General features: G+C 40.0%; 1 protein-coding gene across 2 annotated transcripts in view; it reads left to right on the top strand.

Moving 5' to 3' along the window:
• Positions 1-24,448, top strand: part of agpat5 (1-acylglycerol-3-phosphate O-acyltransferase 5 (lysophosphatidic acid acyltransferase, epsilon)) — a 58,286-nt gene that overhangs the window by 27,100 nt on the left and 6,738 nt on the right. For both annotated transcript variants that reach the window (XM_089117253.1, XM_039652175.2), the window contains 2 exons: positions 7,265-7,426; positions 16,507-16,630. In XM_089117253.1, coding sequence (XP_088973379.1) covers positions 7,265-7,426; positions 16,507-16,630 — 286 coding nt within the window. The remainder of the gene's footprint in view (positions 1-7,264; positions 7,427-16,506; positions 16,631-24,448) is intronic.

The raw sequence follows: 24,448 nt of genomic DNA, 5'->3' as shown, positions 1-24,448 counted from the left end.
AGTTTGTGTGTTTGCACATTGCAAAGTATTGCCAGTTCATCTGCCTTACCAAGCGTTACTTTTGTTCTCTGCATTCTGACATTGTGTATGATTCTGCCTGTTTATCTGATTCACGCCCTTTGGATTATCCTTCTGATCTGGTTGCCTGTTTTTTGGACTGATGATTGTGTTTGGACCTTCTGCCTGTTTCCTCATATCAGCTTTTTGGATCACCCTTGTGTATATTGCTAGATCGGACTGCTATTGTGATTCTGACCTGTTGCCTGGCTTAACATTCCTTCCACTACAACCTGCTGTTAATAAACAACCGCAAATGGATTCCAATGCTGCCTCAGCCTCGTCCTTACAGAATACTTCGCCTAAACTGAATCCAGCGGAAGTTTCCAACCTGCAAGCAGCTTTTGCTTATCAAAGTGAAGTGTTAAAGGGATACCAAGAGCAACTCGCGAAGCTTCAGTCTGTCAACGAACACCTGACTCATTACATCCAGTCTCTCCCATCGACCACACCTAAAACTGTAAGCATTGCTTTACCAGACAAATTTGATGCATGTGCTGATCAATGTAAAGGCTTTATTCGTCAAGTAAAGATTTAGTTTGATAACCAGAAACCAAGAAGACAAATTTTTATCAAATGGAAAGAAATGTGCTTTTATGATGACGTTATTATCAGGCAGAGCTCTGGACTGGGCCGCGGCAGTTTGGGAAACGGATGTGCGATTTAAAACATCTTTCAATTATTTCATCCAACAATTTCAAGAAGTGTTTGAATATCCCGCTGGGGGCAAGGATATATCAGCACAAATTCTTCAAATATCACAAGTTGACCGTACTGCTGCTGATTATGCCATCATGTTCAGAACGCTCGCTGCTCAAAGTGAATGGAATGACGTCTCACTGAAAGCTGTATTTCAACGGAGTCTCAACCCTGATCTGCAAACTGAGCTGGCTTGTAAAGGAGAGGACTTATCATTTTCTGACTTTGTGACCCTGGCTATCAAGATTGATAATCTGATGAGACAAGCACCCAAACGTAGGAGTGTGGGGAAATTTCAACACTCTACGCCTGCAACTTCACAGACGATGACTACATTTACATTTATAGTGACGAACCTATGCAACTCGGTCTATCAAGATTATCTAAGGAGGAACGTATGAGAAGACGACAATTCAATCTGTGTTTCTACTGCGGTGAAGCCGGCCATCGCAGTCAAGGATGTCCATATAAGATCCAAACAACCTCCGGGGTAAATCTTGAACATTTTTCTAACAAATCATTCAAGCTTCCCATTCAACTAAAGACTGAAAATGCATGTATCTCATTAACAGCGATGATCGATTCTGGAGCAGCTTTGAACCTCATCCATAAGGAACTTATCACAAAGTATGATATTCCCACCCAACCATGTAATCCTCCTATCAAGATCAAAGCCATAGATGACAACACCATTGGAACAGGGATTACTCATCAGACCATACCACTAACACTCCAAGTAGGCTTGTTTCATAAAGAATTAATCTCTCTGTATATCGTTGACTCTCCTAAACACGAAGTGATCCTCGGATTTCCATGGCTATCCATCCATGACCCCGTTATTTCCTGGAATTATGGAGAGCTGACCCATTGGTCTAATTTCTGTAAAAACCATTGCTTTTCCCAAGTTCCCCAACCATGTTTCACTACTACCATTGACAGCCCTGAAACGGACAAGACTGTGAATATTCCCAAGTGTTATCATGATCTGGCCGAAGTTTTTAGTAAAACCAAAGCTTATGCAATTGCCAGCCCATCGCCCCTGGGATTGTTCAATTAATTTACTCCCCAATGCCATGCCCCCTAAAAGTAAAGTTTATCCCCTGTCCAGGAAGGTGACCCAAGCCATGGAGGAGTACATCGAAGAAGCATTAAAGCCACACCGTGGAACTCTTCAACCTTTATAATATATTACCAAAACCCATTGAGATGGTAGATCGACTTGCAATAGGTTGAATGACGTGTCTTCCGTCTCTTGAAGGTGTCTGTATCGCTTTTACTTGCACTTTGTCACTTCGGGTTTCGGATGGGAACCCGAGCATAAAAAGAACTACAAAATTCGACCGCTTTACGGCATACGTCACTTCCCCCACCACCTACAACTTCCTCAGAATCTAACGTTAGTGCTCAACTCGCGTTTGATTGCCGTCTGTATGTTTTCGTCATGCCGAACAACAGCTATAAGGAAGAAGGCAATGGTTTTATCAGAGGAAACTAAAAAAAGAAAAGGGGAGAGTGACAAATTAAAAGCCAGGACTAGGATTAACACATTGGTCCAGCTTTCGCTTCGCTCGCTGGTGTGAGCTAACGGAGGAGGAAGAGTGCTCGACCGATGCGGACGCTTGCCTGCACAAAAATAAGATAGATAAATTCATATAAGCAGTGTAGTATTTTCTGGTATTCCGGCCACAGCCGATGGTGTTATGAGTGTAATAAAATGCCCACAGCCCAGTGTTCATTTCTACAAACAGCCCGCCTCAGTGCAGGGCTCGCACTAATAAAATCGGCTCATGTCAAATATAACGCTACATTAAATGTAGTGAACGTACACACCACATGTCCCACGGTTTCTGTAAAAATAAACCAACACACATGACGTTACAGTCAGCTCTGGCCGACGGTGTTTTCAGTGCAGTGAATGTGTCCGCTGTCCCGCGCCCACATTCACTCACAGACATGATAATCCCCACGGGGATCACCCCGCTCGCTCGCTCAGCCGGCGAGAATCAAGGGAATCAAGCGCGGCAAGGTTGCCCGGCCCGCCTCATACACTGCAAGCACCATAGACAGTAAAAGCACAAGCAAACACAATCTAAAGACACGGGAGGCTGACCGGTTGACTGTTTGTTGACTTTAATTTGCGACAGTGCTGCGGAGCTTGTGGCCTCTAGGGACGCTGGACGTGAAAATTACATGTCGAGCACCATCTAGTGGCCAAAAATTCCGCAGTGTGGCTTTAAGCTCAGGTTTCATCCGAACCTCCACATCTCCAGCTGCAGCTGGATTCTTCTTTGTTGAGAAAAAAGATGGCGGATTAAGGCCGTGTATTGATTATAGAGGTCTGAACAATGTCACAGTGAAATTCCGCTACCCCCTTCCATTGGTTCCCTCAGCCCAGGAACAGCTCAGATAAGCCACCATCTACACCAAACTTGACCTACGGAGTGCCTATAACTTGATCAGAATCAAAGAGGGTGATGAATGGAAAACTGCCTTCTTCACCACTAGAGGGCACTATGAATACCTGGTGATGCCATGTGGTCTGGCTAACTCTCCAGCTGTTTTTCAGTCATTCATTAATGAGATCTTCCGAGATCTTCTGAACCAGTATGTAATAGCTTATATTGATGATATTTTAATCTACTCAAAAAATGAAGATGAACATATCAACCATGTCAAGACAGTCCTTTCTTGTCTACTCGCAAACCGACTCTACGTCAAGGCAGAGAAATGTGAATTTCACGTCAGAGAAACTACATTCCTGGGTTACAAGATCGGTCACCAAGGAGTTAAAATGGATGAATCCAAAATCAAGGCAGTCACAGAATGGCCATAACTATCCACCGTAAAGGAGCTACAAAGGTTTCTGGGGTTTGCCAACTTCTATCGGCGCTTTATCAGAAATTACAGTATGATTGCTTCCCCCTTGACATCCCTTTTAAAAGGAAAACCTTCGAAACTAAAATGGAATGAAGAGGCCAACCAAGCATACAATGCCTTGAAGGAAAGGTTTACAACAGCCCCCATCTTAAAACATCCTGATCCTGAGCTCCCGTTTGTGGTGGAGGTAGATGCTTCGGACTGTGGAATTGGAGCTGTACTTTCCCAACGTCACAGCCAACCTGGTAAACTATATCCATGTGCGTTTTTCTCAAGAAAGTTAAGTGCAGCAGAACGGAATTATGATGTGGGGAGCAAAGAACTTTTGGCCATGAAAGCAGCCATCGAAGAGTGGAGACACTGGCTTGAAGGAGCAATCGATCCCTTCCAAGTAATAACCGACCACAAGAATCTAGAATACATCAAGAGTGCCAAACGACTCAACTCACGCCAAGCTCGCTGGTCTCTGTTTTTCACACGATTTCAGTTTACTGTAACATATCGACCAGGCAGTAAGAATAGCAAGGCAGATGCCTTATCTAGGCGATATGACCTTCCCACAGAAAACATCACACCAGAATGTATTCTCCAACCTTCTATTGTCATCGCCCCAGTCACCTGGGACATAATGGAGGAAATACAAAGAGAACAACTACAAGAGCCTGCACCTAATAACTGCCCTCCTGACAAACAGTATGTACCACATGATCTACGTCACAGAGTAACGCAATGGGTCCATTCTTCTGTCAGCTCTGGCCATCCGGATATATCTCGCACTCTCAGACTACTAAGGAACTCATTTTGGTGGCCTTCGATGACCAAGGATGTAGCTACTTACGTCAAAGCCTGACAAGTCTGCGCCCAATCTAAAACCCCCAAAGAGTTACCTTCTGGTCTCCTCCAACCACTACCCATCCCACAACATCCTTGGTCCCATCTTTCCATTGACTTTGTGACCGACCTACCGCTCTCCAATAGCTTCACTGCTATCCTTGTCATAATGGACTGCTTTTCCAAGTCCTGTCGGTTGGTTCCTCTAAAAGGTCTCCACACTGCCATGGAAACTGCTCAAGCATTATTTCATCCTGTCTTCTGAATTTATGGTATACCTGATGATATTGTCAGCGATAGAGGAACTCAATTTACTTCCCAAGTTTGGAGAGCTTTTTGTAAGCATCTGGACATCAACATCAGTCTCACGTCAGGGTGCCACCCTCAGTCTAATGGACAAGTGGAACGATTAAACCAAGAAATAGGCAGATATCTTCGATCATGCTGCAGCCGAGAACAACACCGCTCGTCGGAATTCCTCCCATGGGCAGAATACGCACAAAAATATCTAGGTGATATGACCTTCCCACAGAAAACATCACACCAGAATGTATTCTCCAACCTTCTATTGTCATCGCCCCAGTCACCTGGGACAAAATGGAGGAAATACAAAGAGAACAACTACAAGAGCCTGCACCTAATAACTGCCCTCCTGACAAACAAACAGTTTAACTCACTCCTCAACTGGCTTGACCCCCTTCCAGTGCATCCTTGGGTATCAACCTCCTTTGTTCCCGTGGTCTGGCGAACCCTCATCGGTCCCTGCAGTGGACGATTGGATCCGGCGTAGTGAGAGGGTGTGGGAAAGTGCACATGTCCGTCTTCAGAGAGCTGTAAGAGTTCAAGAACTCCAGGCCAACAAGCGACGTCGCCCACATCCTCCCTACCAACCAGGACAGCCGGTCTGGCTTTCTACGAGGGACCTCAAGCTGCGGCTACCGAGCAGGAAGCTCAGCCCTAGGTATGTTGGTCCTTTCAAAATTCTAAAAAGAATAAATGAGGTCACATACCAATTAGAGCTTCCTGCTAATCATTGTATCTCTCCATCCTTTCACATTTCCCTCCTCAAACCGGTCCACCCGGAGTCTGACCCCAACGCTGAGGCTTGAGAGCCGCCACCTCCACTGGATGTTGATGGAACTCCAGCTTACAAGGTGAATGAGTTACTGGACTCTAGACGGAGAGGGGGTCAGCTCCAATACCTGGTGGACTGGGAGGGCTATGGACCTGAGGAGAGATCATGGGTAGCCGGTCGTGATATTCTGGACCCTTCTCTCATCGAGGATTTTCATCGTGCTAGACCTGATAGACCAGCGCCACGACCACGGGGACGTCCACGTCGAGCGCCAGGAGGCGCTCCTAAGGGAGGGGATTCTGTAACGCCACGCCAGCAGAGGGAGCCCTCTCCTGAATATTGACTGGTTATCGCTCCCTCTGCTTCTACTTTCATTTCCTGTTTGGTTGGTATTTCAGAGGAGTATGTGTGTTTGCACATTGCGAAGTATTCTGCCTGTTTATCTGATTCACGCCCTTTGGATTATCCTTCTGATCTGGTTGCCTGTTTTTTGGACTGATGATTGTGTTTGGACCTTCTGCCTGTTTCCTCATCTGCTTTTTGGATCACCCTTGTGTATATTGCTAGATCGGACTGCTTTTGTGATTCTGACCTGTTGCCTGGCTTAACATTCCTTCCACTACAACCTGCTGTTATAAACAACCGCAAATGGATTCTAATGCTGCCTCAACCTCGTCCTTACATTTTATATAAATAACAATGAAACCAAAGTAGATACCGGTATTTGTACGTACTTCTATATTGTAATGTATGTATTAGGGTGAATTTGTTAAATGAAAATGAGCATTCATTGGTTATTCAACATCATATGTTCCTTTTATAATGTTATTTTCTCGTAAACGGATTGAAGAATAACATCGCTCTGCTAACCACACAAAGCTATAATACAATATAAATATAGAAAACAAGACTGAACACCTTTTTTCACACTTAAAATTGACTTGGAATTCACTTCTTTGATATTTGAAAACAGTAGTTCAGTAGACTTTGAACTGAAACTCGGAGGAATGGCAATTTCAGTTAACTGGTCAATTAATCAGCCATGGCTGCATTTCTCAAAAGAATTTTAAAGGGATAGTTTACCCATAAATTAAGATTCTGTCATTGTTTGCTCACCCTCATGTTATTCCAAATCAATACTATTTTAGTATTGATTATCTTCAGAAAACAAATGAATATATTTTTTATATTCTCTCATCATTTTGTCCATCCATTGAAAACCCATTCAACCAAAACATTCTTGCAAAAAATAGTACAAAAAGACAAAGGAAACAAAATTTTCCATTTATCCCTTTAAGCATACACTAAGAACAGTATATCATAGAGACAGTTGGTGACTGTTGTTTTTTTTTTTATGTACTTGGGTATGGAGCTAGGATTTTTTTTTTTCTCAGAAATAATTTAAAAATGTATTTATATTAAAAATGTAATTAGATTTTTTTATGTTCTATTTTTACTCTCAAATATTATTTTTTGCTATTGGTATGAACTTTTTCTCTCAAATATTTTTCTCTCTCTCAGATCATTTATTATCTCGCATTTAATAAAGACACAATCCTAGCTCCATACTTGGGCAGCCTTTCTCAAAAGCATTGTAAGCCTAAGACAATACATCATCTATCACTAATAAATAGTTCACATTTCTAGATGTTATCCCCATTTTCTAGATCAATGTTTCTCAAACAAAATTTACTTGCAATAGTCATGTTGTCTTGCCTGTTGCAGGACTTTCCGTGCTGAAGCACGTTTTAACACCAAGAATGAAAGCGTCACACGTTGCCATTGAGACCATGAAGGAACATCTGGATGCTGTCTATGACATAACTGTTGCATATGAGGGAACTCTCACAGCAGACGGCCAGAGACATCCAGCTCCTACAATGCCAGGTTTGTTTGTTGTAGTACGTTGAGTTTGCAAGCAACTAAAACTCAGGAAATGGGGTGGGTGCACAGTGTTATACCACTGAGTGAGTGCTGGTAGATACAGATATGTGAATTTCCTGTCACTTCCTGTAAACAGTGAGTGTTGCAACATGTTATTCTCCATTGGTATAGGTTCTCAAAAACACAAAAGCAATAGAAAACATCCTGTAGAAAACATCCTGTTTTTCACAGGAATAAAAACAGTTGCAACATTTAGATAGCTGTCAGGATATTATGTCTACGTCCTTTAGGAAAAAAAAAAAGCAATAGGGTTGTTAAGATACAATAGTTTCAGTAGTTGATGCCAACCAGTAACATTTGGCAATTCTCAATTATCTTGTTTAGTCTGTCACGCATCAACGTTTCTGGGTGCAAGCTCTCTGTCAGATCCCACAAGCAAACACAACAAATAGTGCTAATATATTAGTGTTATAATACTACTAAAATATTAACCTTGATATTAACCTGTATCTCCATACTGAATTCTTGGTTGAGATCGTTTAACTTTTTTAATGAATTGTTCAAATATTGGTGTTTAAGACAATGTGAGCACAGAGACTGAAGGGAATTTTTAAAAGATTAGCTTGGTGTCCTATAAATAAGCTTATAAACTGCTGTTGAGATAGTATTTCTCACTTGAAATGGAGTAGAGACTTGGACCTTGTTCATTGCATCATGCAATTATTACTGTAATTAATTTTGTTAATAAACAATCATGCAAAAACGTGGTAAAGGCTGAGGGTGTAATCTAACCCCTGTCCAGTTGGTTTAGCACACATGAGTTTGGCACAATTGAGGTCAGTTTAGTACATTTTTTATGTTTTGTTTGAATTACAATTGTATTTTGTAATATATTGTGTTGTTCATACGTGCTTGTTCAGGCATAAAAAGTCATGTTTTAGTGGGGAGCAGGGCTGGACTGGAACAAAAAATCGGCCCAGGCATCTCGCTGGCTCATCCGTACCATCAGATTCGGCTATGCAATTCAGTTCGCCCGGCTAGGCTTCAGCTACTTTCTTCAACTACTCTTGGCTGCAAATATCAATATGTGAAAACCTCTGGTTATCCTTGTATTACATTACACTGTAGGGCCAACAAATATAAAATCAGAAATATTTATCACATGCACACTCCAGTTATGTTTAGATTACTTAATCCTATTGTATTTTTATTTTTTCCCCTGTTGTAACCTGGTTTCATTGAGTGATATCTGAGAGGAATTTGATTTATAGGACTGCTTAGCTCAGGGGTCGGGCACCTTTTTTTGACCAAAGAGCCAATTTTTTTTATTTTTGGTTAATGCATTTTTCCAAAAGAGCCACAGTAAAAGAAATATACAATATTATTATTATTAAAGATGTGCTTTTTTAAAATTAAATTTCAACAGCATCAGGCTAATTATTAGGTCCATAGACAACTAAAAACAAACAAATATTTAGCAAACAAAATTTCAATATTAATTGTGAAGGGCTTTCACAGTGAGGTTGAGTTATCAACTGATGAGCATCGTTCCTCTCTGTCTGCGTGTGTGTGTGTGTGAGAGAGAGAGAGAGAGAGAGAGAGAGAGAGAGAGTACTTAAGTACTTACATCTACTGTGTTTACGTGAATACTCGACATGGCATTTTGATATACATCTGTATTTATTTGGCCATTTAAATGTGCAACCGTAAAGCTAATCAAATGATCGATCTCCTATCTGGCACTGTATTGTGTAATGTAATGTAACATCGGCGTAACAGCGACCATAAGTAAACGTTATAGATACAAACAATTTTTTTTTTTTATTAAGCTAAGATAATCAAAGGGAAGAGTGCTCAAAAATCACGAGGGTTCGTTCTGACCGTTGATTTTGGCTAACGTAATAGACTCCCTGTTTTTGCTGATGCTGAATCATCTTTAGCATACAATACATTCATTACAAATGTAAGTTAAACGTGTGTTCAAACTACACCTGAGGAAATCACTTCACCTTTAGAGGCTCTGTATGTGTGTGTATATATATATATATATATATATATATATATATTATGCAACACGCACGTTTAAACAAATAATAAAATCTGAACCAGCGCTTCTGCTGTATTTAATTACATGTGCAAAAACACATACTTTAAAAAATAAATATAAAAAAGCATTACATGTTAAGAATTTTAAATAGGCTATATAAACTATTATAGCTTCAAAATATAAAAGCTAGTAAATAAAGAGAAACAAAAAAAAGCATTACAAGCAATAAACAAAGAGTGGTCTCAGTATTTAAAAGTGGGCTGTCTGAATGTCATTATAATAATAATAATAATTCATCACATTTATATAGCGCCTTTCTGGACACTCAAAGCACTTCACATAGAGAGGGGAATCTCCTCAACCACCACCAATGTGCAGCATCCACCTGGATGATGCGACGGCTGCCATAGTGCGCCAGAACGCTCACCACACACCAGCTTACTGGTGGAGAGGAGACAGTGATGAAGCCAATTGGTAATATGGGGATGATTAGGAGGCCATGATGGACAGAGGCCACTGGGCAAATTTGGCCAGGATGCCGGGGTTACACCCCTACTCTTTCGAAAGACATCCTGGGATTTTTAATGACCACAGAGAGTCAGGACCTCGGTTTAACGTCTCATCCGAAGGACGGTGCTCTTTGACAGTATAGTATCCCCATTACTATACTGGGGCATTAGGACCCACACAGACCACAGGGTGAGCAGCCCCTGCTGGCCTCACTAACACCTCTTCCAGCAGCAACCTGGCTTTCTCAGAAGGTCTCCCATCCAGGTACTAACCAGGCTCAGCCCTGCTTAGCTTCAGTGGGCAACCAGTCTTGGGCTACAGGGTGATATGGCTGCTGACTTATTCAAGAGCTGGAGTAATTTCCCCCTCAGTAGATACGATAAGCTGCATTCACACTAATGCACATATCTCTTTTAAAATTGTAAATGTGGTTTGTCCTGTTGTTTTAAGATATAACTGACATTAATATAAGATATAACTGACATGTAACTGATATAATAATTTAAGATATAACCGACATTGGTTACATTAATTTCGCTTCATAAAAGCATTTTGACGTGCAAGTACATTTAACCAATAAGTCGCTCACAGTCGCATGCACACGTGCTCTACACAAAGCACGCATTAGTATTTAAAAATGAAAGCAGCCTTCTCAGTGATTTTCATATTTTTAATATATAAACCAACTGCATTCCAAAAGACATAAATAATGCCTTTGTGAAGCATTTTTAAGGAAAATTCCTGCGGGAGAGAACGCGCACTGCAAGAGTAACGGTATAACATCAAGCAAAGCGGCAAAACCTGTGCTATGAAGCCCGCGAATGTCCTTGTAATTCGGTTAAACCCCGAACTTTATGAAATACTATGTTTCGGAAGGTTCGAGCGGTGTCGTGTGTGTGAGTGAGAGAGAGAGAGAGAGAAAATAGAAGCAAGCAGAACGCGGTTGCAGCGTCATCACTGTGTTTAAAAACTAAGCTCAGACTCGATTCTGAAATTCTCTGAATCGATCCAGAATTGTTGGGGAGAGAATAAATAACACATTATCATTAAAAATAAACTGTTCTTTTCTATACAGAAAACCTATACAGCCAGACCTATATGCGTAGCATGCCAAAGTTGATGCTTGCTCTTGCTGACTGCTTTTCTCTCGCGTATCATGTGACCAGTGTAATCGCAGCTTTTGCGATTACAAAATCGCGTTTCATCATATCGCGATATTATCAAAAATGCAATTAATCGTTCAGCCCTAGCCTTAATACATTGATTCACGGCTTTTTAAAATGTCACAAAGTGTTTTGAGGTGGTTTTGAACGAAATATTGAAATATTGAAGTTTTATAATTGAGTATTTTTACATACCACACAGAGTGCTTATGTCTATTCAACACTATCTCACGACCAATTCGTACGAATTCGACGCATGATTAAAAAGTGTCTAATTCGTACGACCTCACTCGTACTAATTCGTACAATTTGTCTAAACCCACGTGATGGTTAGATTTAGGGTCGGGGTAAGGGGTAGGTCATTCATACGAATTCATACGAATTGGCCAATTCGTAAAATATGTACGATTTAGCAAAATCGTATTAAATTCGTACGAGTGAGGTCGTATGAATTGTTACGAATTAGCCACTTTCTAATCATTCGTCGAATTCGTACGACTTGGTCGTGAGATCGGGTTGGTCTATTCTAAAATCGGCTTTTATTCTGGCATTAATTAGTGTTCGACAAACACATTAATTAGTGTTCGGTGCTCACTTGAATTTATTTTTCTCATAACAACTAAAATAAAATCATCTTTTAAAACTTAAGTTCGGTTCTTCAGCAGTCAGAGTGTGTGTGCGTGTGCGTGCGTGCGTGCGTGCGTGCGAGAGAGAAGCGCTCTTCTTCTCATTCCTCAATACCCCAGACATTGAAAGCACCCAATTTATTTTCACCTAGGGCCTACTGAAAAGAATGTATCGAATCGCAATTTTGCAAAGTAGCCTAATGTTTAGAATTCAATTCAATCAAATTTATTAATCCCACAAGGGGCAATTAGTTTTAGAGCAGAATGTAACCCCTGTGTGTGTTATGATAACATCAAAATGTTTCTCAGTTGTGTGTGTGCATCACACGTTAAATGTTTTAGAATGTAACACAACATTCAATTGCAAATATGCGCCCTCCCCCACTTGAAACTAAGGCCTTGTGTCCACCAAAGCGTTTTCCCACACGTCTGTCGTATGTTTTCAATTGTTTTCAATGGGAGCACCGCGTTTTTTAAATGCCATGAAGGCAGTTTCTGAGATTAGGCTGGCATTTTTAGTATGTTGTTTTTCTTCAAATAATTCAAGAACAATATATACAAATTGAACATGGTTTATTTGACAAACAAAGACAAAAAACCTTAGACAAAAAACAAAGACAAATACCCTACGGAAAAAATCCTTCAAATTTGTATGGTACATTGTACCGTATTTTTTTATGTAATCTACAGTGTATTTAAATATCAGAAACATAAATAATACATATTTTTTGAAAACACTGATCAGTCGTGATCCTGGTTATGCGCAAGCCGAGCGAACAAATGTATCTGCTGATGAAACGGAGCTCCGGTGTGATTATTTTAAATGAAAACATAAATGTAAACACACACACACACACACACAATATATATATATATATATATAAATTTGCCTCATAAATCTGAGAGGGCACGTGCCCCGCGGTTTGAGTAGGCACCTCTGATCATTTCATAATGTTTTCTCACCTTTGATTAAAATGTGTGCAACCCCACCCACATTTCACAGCCATGTAAAAAAAAAGGCTAGTGCCACATAACTTTATCAGAACTTCTTTTAAAAATTGAACTGTCGTCAGACCATGGACATCTCTTCATTTTACAGTTCCAGGATGAGGAGCACAAGAAAGTAATAATAAGGCTACTGATTTTATCTTCTGCTTTTAATTATTATTTATCACAATAATAATTATTATTAATTAAATTATTATCTATCACAATATTATTTATCACAAATGGTAACGTTGTCCGGAAGGTTAACGCCCATTACCTTTACGGGCGAAACGTGAGCTCCGGTCCAGATGTAAATATGTGTCGAACTGCGGTATCAGTTTGAGGCAGAATCAGACCGAGAAAGCGGCGATGAAGAGAGTACACAGAACCTCACCACACACGGCTCTTACTAAACGTTTCTGAATGATAATTTGCTACATTTTCTAACTTTATGCACGTTTGTTTTAAACAATAGCATCTGACTGGCAACAATAGTAACTGACTGGCTACTAATGTTAAACACAAACAGCGTTGGCATTAGTTTACGTTCTTGATCAAATCGAAAATAACGCCATAAAGCATATCCACAAGTTTCCGAGGGGCGCTCTTGTAAAAAATAAAGTGGGTGAAACTTCCGGTGACGCGGCGGAAGTAGCATTCCAATGGTATTTTGTGTGTTAGTTAGCGAAGAGGCTAGCTGTTTTTCGGAGAATTATTTTACTATTTAAAGACGCAAATCTTTATGAGAGATGTCGTTACGGAGCTCAGGGACAACATGTGCTGTTCACGGTTGTGACTAAACTAATTCAGTGGCTTAAACGTGATTGTTTTGAACATTAAGCTGAAAACGAAATCACAGTGATCCTGCCAGCCCGTCTCTGATCCTGCCAACGACTGTGGTTTCCATCACCTCCCAAAAGACGACGAATCTTCCTGTGTACATTTGTTTAAATTCTTAATATTCTATAAACTCTATTAGCATGTGTTTGGCTGTTCGCTACTGATGTTACACCTAAACTCAGGATTAAAGCCTGTGTTGACAGAATACCAATGTGCCAGTTAATGTATTCAAGTAGCACATTCATTTATAATTTTGAATAAACTCCAAAGCACAATGACTAAATGTGTATTTTTTATTTTAATTGTTTGTCAGCTCACACAACTGTCTTTCACCATGCCTTGATTAATATTGATTATTAATAATGTTATTATAATACTCCCAATCAACTACTGCGGAGGGTAAAGGTACTGTTATTTCACCCTTTTGAATTTCGTTGAGGTTGTGTTCCCACATCGTTAGCTAGTTTGGATCGCTATAACTTGAATGACTGTCAACTGTTGAATGAACGAGTATCAAGCATGTCAAGTCGCGCTTTGTTTACTTCCAACCGGAAGTCGCGCCCACTTTTGACGCAAGGCCTCATGGGGCGTAGGAAACTTGTGGATATACATGAAAAATAAGTTTAAAACATTAGTACGTACAAAATTCAGGTCCATAATGTTTGTACGCGTTTGTCGTAGACACAATAGCATTACTAGTAGCCTATAGTGGCTAAGCCAGCGCTGGCATTTGAAAAAAATAAAACACAAGGCTACGTCTGGAAATATTCATGAAAATACATTTAAAATGATTAAGTCTTAGCCTACTTACAGGTTGTGGCCCAACAACTGCTGCCTCTGGTTTTAAAGTTGAAACTGCGTCACGTTTTAGTAACAGTTTCTTTTTAAATCCGGTGTTGAACTCGTGGAGATTCTGGAAGCTGTCTTCCGTAAAATGCGCAGCACAGAGAGCTAGATTACGATCGTCATTTTCAGGAACATAATCAAACATAAATTGTATCCATTGTTGACGAAGTACAGCGTCTGTGGAAAGTTTGAATACAGAAGACCTGACAGATGGATGAACAACTCACTCGACGAGCTGGAGCTGCTGAAATATGCGCATGTCCTTTTCTGCATATTCCGGAGGGAGGGTTGATGCAAATGTGTGGGTTAGTGACGTACCATAACCTAGCTGTAGTCCCAATCGAGTCGTTTTTGTAGGCAATTATACTTCCTGATTTTAAAAAGACGATATCTCTGCTTACATTGAACTTTCAGCGCTGCAACTTTGCAGATACTGTTCATTAGGGTTGGGAATCGTGAGAAATTTTCCGGTTCCGGTTCCGATTCCGGTTCCGCCAAACGATTCCGGTTCCGGTTCCGGTTCCCATTCAATTAAAAATATTAGTAAGAGAAAAATCCACAATCCTTTTTGTGTTTATTTCTTATAGTACTTGACAAATTAGTTTAACAGACTGGTAATGTAAACAAACTCAAAATATTATTAAGCAATCTTTGCAAAAAAAAAAAATATATATATATATAAAGGAAATTAAAAAATTCTGCATTCTCTATAATAATTTAGACCTCTCCTTTATTGTATCTCCAACAGTGAAGAATACCCTCTCAGAAGGAGTAGAATATGCTTTAACACACATATGTGTGTAGAACAGATTATTTTTTTAAACGGTTTGAATGATTGATTCATAAAGACTTTACTTATTTCATTACTGGATAAATCCGCGCTCTAGTAGTTAATAAACAGAACTGCATGCGTCTTGCGGAAGAACATTGTTGCCGGAGCTACTTCTCTCTGTTTATGTCCATGACGAGTCACGCAGGCATTGGGCTACTCCGCAGCAGCTGCGATCCGCCGGCCAGTCTAAACAAGAAGTCCGAGTGTTAACGCTTATTACAGGCTTTACGTAGTGATTCAAGATAAGACAAAAACACGGTTTGAAAAAAAAAACATTATGATGCACTCGCTCATTGTATATATTTTGTAAATTCTGAACACAAAAAATATACGGACTGCATCTGTTTTGACCACTACCGTCAATGTTTACTCAAACTATAATCTCACTAATTCTGTAACGGAAATCATTTGAATATGTGAAACAAATAAATATTGAGACTGTGTGATTGTAAAGCAGTTTCATATCGACAACTGCTCTCTCTCTCTCTCAGCGCAAACAGATTTGAATGTAGGCTAGAGAGCGACTCGGCGGTCGGCGCGCGCAGTGTGCGTGTGTCTGTGTGTGACAAATGCAGCGCGTGTGAGAGCAAATCGCAACTTCAGTGGTGAAGTTTTTGTCATTTAGGAATAAGACGGCGTCTTCTACTCCCAGAACTTCGCCCACATGATGATATCGCATCGGCATCAGAACCGTTTTCGGAACCGAAACTTAGGAATTTTGCACGGTTCCGGTATTTTTTCAAAAACACAACCGGTTCTGGAAAAGAACCGGTTCTCGATTCCCAACCCTACTGTTCATGCACAAACAGCAACATTACACACTATTTAAAATTAAAAAAGTGAAATCGCAGTCAACCCCCCCTTTAAGAAGCCCTCCTATTCTCCACTCATTACCTGTATTAACTGCACTTGTTAACTTTATAAAAGATACCTGTCCACACACTCAATCAAACAGACTCCAGCCTCTCCACAATGGAAAAGACCAGAGAGCTGTGTAAGGAAATCACATACAATTTTTGACCTGCACAAGGCTGTGTGTATTGATAATTGTACCAGATGTTTTTTTTAAAATATATTTTTAATGAATTTTGTAAGTAAATTGATTGTGCACTTAAAACAGTTTTCATATACCGCTTTTAATTGTTGTCTTGGATATTCTGTTTGTTTGTCTTCTGTCTGATGGTTGTGTGAACTGCCTTTTATTTCTCTAATTAATTTTCTCTGTGTGATAGAGTTCCTGTGCAAGGAATGCCCCAGAGTGCACATCCACTTCAACCGTCTGGACATAAGGGAAATCCCTGCTGAGCCAATCTTCTTCCGCAGGTGGCTACATGAAAGATTTGAAATCAAAGACAAGTGAGTATCCAAAGTAGCCACTAATCCATCACAGTCACCAGCTACAGTACATTACTGAACATTTATTTATTTTGTTTATGGTATGTTGACAATCACTTATCACTGCAGGTTTCCCACTATCATGGAAAACTTAGAAAGGTCCTGGAAAATGTATTGGTCAGAAAAAGTGTTTGGGAGGTTATTTTGAAACTGTTGCTTGCAAGAGTTACAGCTAAAAGCTACATATACAGATGGCATCATTGAAATGCCTATCTCTTCTGATTAGTTTACCCAGTCCATCTTCTGTTCGGTCTAAATCCCATCCACCTAAGTAATTAACATTCCTGTTGCATATTTCCTCTGTGAGAGATACGAGACCAGTCATCAGTAATCATGCCATCGGCCTCGCACCGTTCTCCCGCGGCCCATATAGCCTCGTCCTGCTCGCCACAGTAAACATATAATGAATGACGACTGTAGAACGCAAAAGCCAAATCCCGGACATTTTGCGCGATCTTGAAACACATTTTTGGGCAGACTTATCATGGAGACTCACTAGTAGCCTAGACTTGTTGTTTAACTACTGCGCTCTGTTACCAGTAGGCGTGGCCTCCTAGGGCAGCGAAGCAAGTGCATTCTGGGAGTTGTTGTCTTTCATCCACATAAGCCAAAAATACATTTTCTGGCTTTTCTCAGTCCAGAAAGCTCCAAATTAAAAAATGTTTTTCACATTTCTTCTACATAAATGACCCATTTTAAAATACACATTCTTCTTTCCAGAGGTGAAGTATCCCTTTAATCTGTATTGTGCCATACTGTAGGTCAAGTTCACAAAATAAGTTACAGTAAAAAGTTAATAGCACATTACACTGTGTATCATGTGCTTACTAAATGCACCCAAATGGTTAAGAAAAGCTTACGCAAGTTGGTCAGAATCAAGGCACCTTTATAACATAGCACTTTATAAAATGCTGATAATTTCAAAGGAGCTTTACAGTGATAACAGAAAAATTATGCATTTTGGCTGTGGTTCAGCTGAAGTCAGTTCAGTGTTAATTCAATTCTGTTGTAAAGATCTTCATTTATTAAATTAGTTAATTTCATCTATAATGCAGTTCTGCAAAAAATTGTCATCTTCCAGTTCAGTTCAGTTCTTATGCAACCGTGTCAGATCAGTAATTTTGTTGAATATTAAGTGTTCCTGTGGTGGATTTTCCCCTACGCACCCTGACTTAAGTTTACATAGGGAACAGTCTACAGTTGACACTTTATAAAATTATACTCTGGTGAATTTAATTTTTGGAAGAGATTTTTGAAAGGGGGGCGTTTAGGTGTTTTTGAGGTTTACATCAAAGCGTTCACAAGTGTACATCAAAGATCCTGGCAACCTGCCTGCCCTACAACATTCTAAAATCTGATAGTTTAATGCAACATGTAAGCTATGAATTGTTTCTTTTGCAATGACTTTACTTTTCCTGTCATAGAATGACTAGAATCCAGCTCTCACAAGAAACAGCATTCTCATACACAAAAAATGTGTTTATGTGAATTAACGTACCTAAATGTGATTATAGAATGAGCGCGAAACGTTGTTTGGATAGTTTCAAGATGGCTAAAAAATAATTAATAATACAACAATAATTTAATTGTTCATGTGTTCTTGTTAGGAGATTTTGTATTTTGTTTTACTGATTATGAACACAAATAAATCATGACAAATTAATTTTAGTTGTATTAATTATTCCATTGATGAAAACACAACCTGATACCATGGTATTTAGGCCTACTTATAACATAGTTTTTCAGGAAAAAACAATCTCCTCGTGCAAATTTGTTATTTAAAATGTAGGAACGGTCATAATAGAAGCAATTCGGTTGCAACGCGAATACAGTGTGGCACGCTCGTTGATCTCATTCTGCAATATTCGACATTCTATGTAAATGTCTTGGAAATAGAGAGAAAAATTTGTGCTGTAAAAATAATGATTAATGCATGCTAGCACATTGCACTGTATCATCTCCTGTCATTTACCACATCCTTGAAAATGTTACTTGAATTGGGTGGATCTGTTGGACATTTTGATTGATAAAAACATTGGCAAAGTAAAAGAGTTCAAAATTAGTTTTGTTTGACAGTAAGACTATGAATCTACAGTGTTCTATTTAGCTCACCTTGATTATGGCAGAAAAAGTTAAAGTTTTGCCTTTCTTAAACAAAACAAAAATAAAAACATTTCTCATTTCTCTTTGTTTCTTTAGTAGTACAAAATCATATTGCCAGAAGGTAAAAGGACCTCATAGCATCTGCACAAACTCTTTCTTCACAAATCACATAAATATTATATATCATGGCTATATCATTATTTTATTTAAATGTTTTGTTAAATCATGGGAATGAATTAATACAATGTTCTCACATTTTAACAACAAAAATGAATTTTTTAATCAACATTATAAAGTGTATCATTTCTTTTAATTTTAATATTGTAAGCAGAAATGTTAGAAAACTACGGAGCCCGGGAAGTCACCTATGGGGGAAAAAAAAAAACAATCCGAGGTGACGATTTTGAAATCCGTTCCCTCAGTTTATAAACTGTACTCACGAATTCTTAAAATGTTCCCTCGGTTTAACAATTCGTGCCCACGGATTAATAAACCGTACCCACGAGTTCCTAATCCGTGCTCTCAGATTTGTAAACCGTGCCCTCAGTTTTTGCAATCTGTACCCACAAATTCATAAACCGTGCCCACGCTTTCGCAATCCGTACTCATGGGTTTGTAATCCGTACTCACGGATTTGTGGCTCGTCCCCCAGAGTGTGCCAGATGATTCAACCAGGCCTCCTGTTTAGATGCGGGATGCATTGCATTGTTTTTAAAATCCTTTTTTTAAATGGATAATTTCTTGCATTTTCTAAAAAAAAAAACTACATTTAGGCTACTTTTATCTTTAAAGTCCATTTTTTTAGAGGAAAAAGCTCAGTATAATAAACGAAAAAAATAAATAAAATAATAATAACACACAGTTCAAAAACTGTAAAAGATTTGGTTATAGCCTAAGTTATAAATTATTTTATGTTAAACATATTACTGTCTTCGGTGAACTCATTCATAGTAATAAACGGAAATAATAATTAACGTTAGCTATCAAAAATCCATTTAGGCTACATAGGCCTATTTAGAAGACACTTTTATCCACAAAAAAAGTCTTAAGTGCTCCCCACCCCCCCCCCCCCCCCCCCCCCCCCACACACACACTTCCTGGGCTCCGTAGTAAACGGCTTTCATTAAAAAATTGTACAAAAAAAACAACAAAAGCAATAATTCAGCTTGTTTTTACATTGATTGTGGAAAAAAATAAACTTTGATAATGAGGCTGAAACTGGAAGAACAATCAAGCAAAGTGTCTTTTATAAGATTTTAACAGAGATGCTCTGTCTGTAAGACAGACAAAGAGGGTTATTAGGTTCTTATCCCCTTCCCCGATGTGTTAGGGCTTGGTTAAAACCGAAAAACAACTCCTTGGATGGTATTCAGGCATTGTCCACACTAATACATTTTCATTTAAAAAATGCATCTTTTTCATCTGTTTTTGGCCTTCCTTCCATACTGAGATGGTTTTTTTAACGGAAATTACACTTTTTCAAAAAAACGTTTCAAAGTGGAAAAATCTAAAAACACTGTTTTCACGTTATAGTATGCACTGTCAGTGGTATTGTACCTGTAATGTGCTATTCACATTCACACGGTTGCTAAAATGTTACTTTAGTACACTCTTCATATCATAGACCTGCCATGACAGAAAATGTACTTGCATTTGCTTTCCTGCAGCAAAACATGAGAGCAGTTGCGCTTAGACCAAACATATAAAGGTGACTGAGTGCGACCTGGACGCATCAGTGAATGGTAATATTTTGCTAAATAAAATCCTACCAGAACAATTGCATGGTGGTAACTTTATTCCTTGATCCATCTACATAGTGTCAGTGAGTTTTTATGAGGGTGAGCATGAGCAGTAAGGTGAATTTTGTGTTTTCTGATCTTGATTCAGCTTGAGCAAATTTCCAACTTAATTTGCAGCGGCAACCTAGACCGAGAATCACTGGGCCTGAACGGGTCAATTGGTGGAAATTGAACGAACAAAAGCAGCAGCTTGCGATGGCCCTCCAAGCATTAGACGAGTACTGGAGCGAGTACTTCGCAGCCATCTCAAACGAAGAGTTCCCACATCCACCTATCCACAGCTTGGATCCCACCCCTGGACCTGTACCGCCAATTACTGTCTCTGAAGTCACGAAGGCCGTGAAGAGGTTGAAGAATGACAAAGCCACCGCCCCAGACGACATCCCTGCTAAAGCCTGGAAGTTGATGGGGCACAGAGGAGCTGAGGTCCTTTCCACCTTATTCAACAAAATCATTACTGAGGGCAAAGTCCCGCACATTTGGACGCTCAGCACCACAGTGCCGATCTGGAAGGGCAAGGGGGACGTTGCTGAATGCAAGAACTATCGGCCGATTCGACTCCTATCCCACTCCATGAAGATTTTGAACGCATCCTGGACAGCCACCTTCGTAGCATTATTAAAATCAGTCCAAATCAATGCGGCTTCGTCAAAGGACGTGGGACCATAGACGCCATCCACGCTGCCCGCCTCCTGATGGAGAAACACCGGGAAAAGAACAAGCCAGTCCACATGGTCTTCCTGGATCTGGAGAAGGCTTTTGACCGCATTCCCCATGATCTCATCTGGGCCTCTCTCCGACGTCACCATGTACCTGAAACCTACATCAGCTGGGTGCAACTCTTTATACCAAGACGTCAGGAGTGTGGTCCGATCCACAGCTGGGATATCATCCCCTTTCAACATCAATGTAGGAGTCCACCAAGGATCAGCCCTTTCGCCCTTCCTGTTCATTACATGCATGGACACATAGACGCCCCACCCATGGTCCTTACTCTATGCTGATGATGTGTTCCTTGCCGACAGGGAGCGGCAAGACCTTCAAGACCAATTGCAGCAGTGGAAAGATCGCCTGGATGCAAATGGCTTGCGACTCAACCTCGCCAAGACGGAGTACCTGGAGTGTGGCCCTCAGATTGATGGCACTATTGGCATCGACGGAACGGATCTAAAGAAAGTTCAACACTTCAAGTACCTCGGATCAATAATCTCATCGAACGGTGACACCCTCCCAGATGTCCGCGCACGTGTGAGTGCCGCCTGGTCAAAGTGGCGCCAAATCACGGGAGTGCTATGCGATCGCCGAATACCCATCCGCCTAAAGTCCAAAATCTATAAGACCATTGTACGCCCTGTAGCCCTGTATGGAGCCGAATGTTGGCCAGCGACTGCCAAACATGGCCAGCTTCTACATGCCATGGAAATGCGTATGCTCCGCTGGTCACTCGGGCTGACGAGGCTAGATCACGTCATGAACATCGACGTCAGGAAGCGTATAGGAATATCGCCAATTACGGAGAAGATGCTTGAGGCCCGTCTCTGTTGGTACGGCCATGTAACACGCAGCCATGAGAACTCAGTGGCGAAGACAGCTATGCACCTTGACCCACCCGGTAACCGGCCACGTGGCCGCCCAAAGATGAGATGGATGGACCGGATCAAGCAAGATATGAAGGACGTGCAAGTCGCCCCGGAGGACACTACGGACCGGAATAAATGGAGAGCAGCCTGCCAAAAAGCGGACCCTGCACCTGCGCGGGACAAACGTTAGGACGAAGAATTCAGCTTAAGCATTAAAAAGTCTGCTGATAACTGTTTAAAGCTAAGCACAAAAATGTGATTATCACAGATTAAGCTAGAGTTTCCTTTATAAAAGACACAAACATTTTGCTATGTTCAAACTTATATGGTTGGAAAATCTTGACCATAGCAAACTATATCAATGACAGCGTTCAGGGGTAGAAAATTAATGAACAGCTTGAAAATTCTATCTATACAGTGATCTGAATAAGTTTGGACACCCATGCTAAAGTTGCCTAAAAAGATGCCTAAACCTCCTCGCGACAAAGATTTTTTCATCGCCCGGCTCGTCTATAGGGAGGAAAAAACTAAGGAATGTAAGAATACTGTCTTGACATAGTGAGTACTTTTGCCATTACTTTTGCCATTCTTCTGATAATATTCAACAGAACTAACCTCATTGAAGAGGTAACAACTATTATGGTTTGATTTTATTTCAAACATAGCTCTCTGTTTATATTATAGTTTCCTTTTTTTTTTGGGGGGGGGGGGGGGTCTTATAATGTTATTTTTACACTTTCCTTGGTTTGGCCATTATCTCTGTCATCCGAACTGTTTTGGTGGTCTTTGAATTTATTTTGGTTTTGTATTTTGATAATTATGTTTGTTGACTTCATTCTGGGGGATTTTACTCTGTCGTTTGGGGATAGACTCTATCCGATAGAGTTGGGGTGGGGTTGCAAGTTGTTTTTCTATGTCTTACTTGTCAGTTGTAGGCCAACTCTCTGCCGTATTACAGTGCCTAATAGTTTAGTTTTATCTGCACGATTAATTCGCACTCTTTATGGCTGGTTCACTTAAACTTATTACATGGAACGTTCAAGGGATTGGACATGTAATTAAGAGGAAAAAAATCTTAACTCATTTGAAAAAACAGAAACCTGACATAGTACTGCTTCAGAAAACAAAATTATCCGACATTGAACTCTCAAAGCTGAGGAGAGACTGGGTGGGCCAAGTTTATTCTTCCTCTTATTCTCAGAACAAAAGAGGGGTAGCCATTCTTTTTAATAAAAATCTACCTTTTATTTTAGAACATAAGGAATCGGATCCTGAAGGGAGATTTATCTTGATCACGGGCTCCATTCTCAATCACCATATAGCTATCCTCAACATTTATGCTCCAAATGTAGACTCCCCTCACTTTATATCTCAGATGATTTTATTGTTTACTTACCACTGTAAAGGCTTAGGTTTTCTACCCAGAGACTTTAATTGTATAATGGATGCTTCTCTAGATAAATCCTCATCTGCAAATGTATCAAATCCTAAATCATCTAAGGCGCTCAACAATTTATGTTCGGATTCTGGTTTAGTAGACATATGGCGTCAACTAAATCCAAAAGTGAAGGATTATACATTTTATTCCCATCCTCACAATTCATATTCCAGGCTTGACTATTTTTTTCTTCCTAAAAATATTCTGCATGCAGTTCAGTCTTGTCATATTGACCCCATCGTCTTATAAGATCACGCTGCTGTGCGTTTACAAATTGACCCTGCTTTCAGTATTCCTAGAACTTCCAACTGGAGGTTTAATACATCCCTTTTAAACAGTGATCCCTTCTCTGCCTTCGTCTCAGACAGTCTGTCTCAATATTGGCTGGATAACAGAAATTCTCCTCTGTCCTCTGCCATGATCTGGGATGCAGCCAAAGCCACTCTACGCAGTCACCTAATTTCCTACACTTCCCACCTTAAGAGAGTCAAAGACAGCAACAGGAAAAATCTTGAAAAAGAGGTAACCACATTGGAACAAATACATAAGCAATTTCCTACTGTGTCGAACTTAAAAGCCTTGGTGAATGCTAGAACTAAACTAAATATGGACCATACCTCGCATATTCAGAAGCTTCTGCTCTTCACTAAACAAAAGTATTATGAATTTGGCAATAAATCTAGTCGGTTATTGACATACCAATTAAAAAATCTGAATAATAACCGGTCAATTAATATGATACGAAATACAAGTGGTATCTCTTCGAGTGACACTTTAACCATAAACAATACTTTTAAGGAATACTATAAATCTCTTTATAGTTCCGAATCAAAAGCAAAAGATTCTAACATCGCTGCCT

This window comes from Pimephales promelas, chromosome 11 (genome assembly GCF_988280905.1).
Source record: "Pimephales promelas chromosome 11, fPimPro1.hap1.1, whole genome shotgun sequence".
Taxonomy (NCBI): domain Eukaryota; kingdom Metazoa; phylum Chordata; class Actinopteri; order Cypriniformes; family Leuciscidae; genus Pimephales; species Pimephales promelas.
The sequence above is the reverse complement of the archived record's forward strand: the minus strand, read 5'-3'. Positions and strand labels throughout refer to the sequence as shown.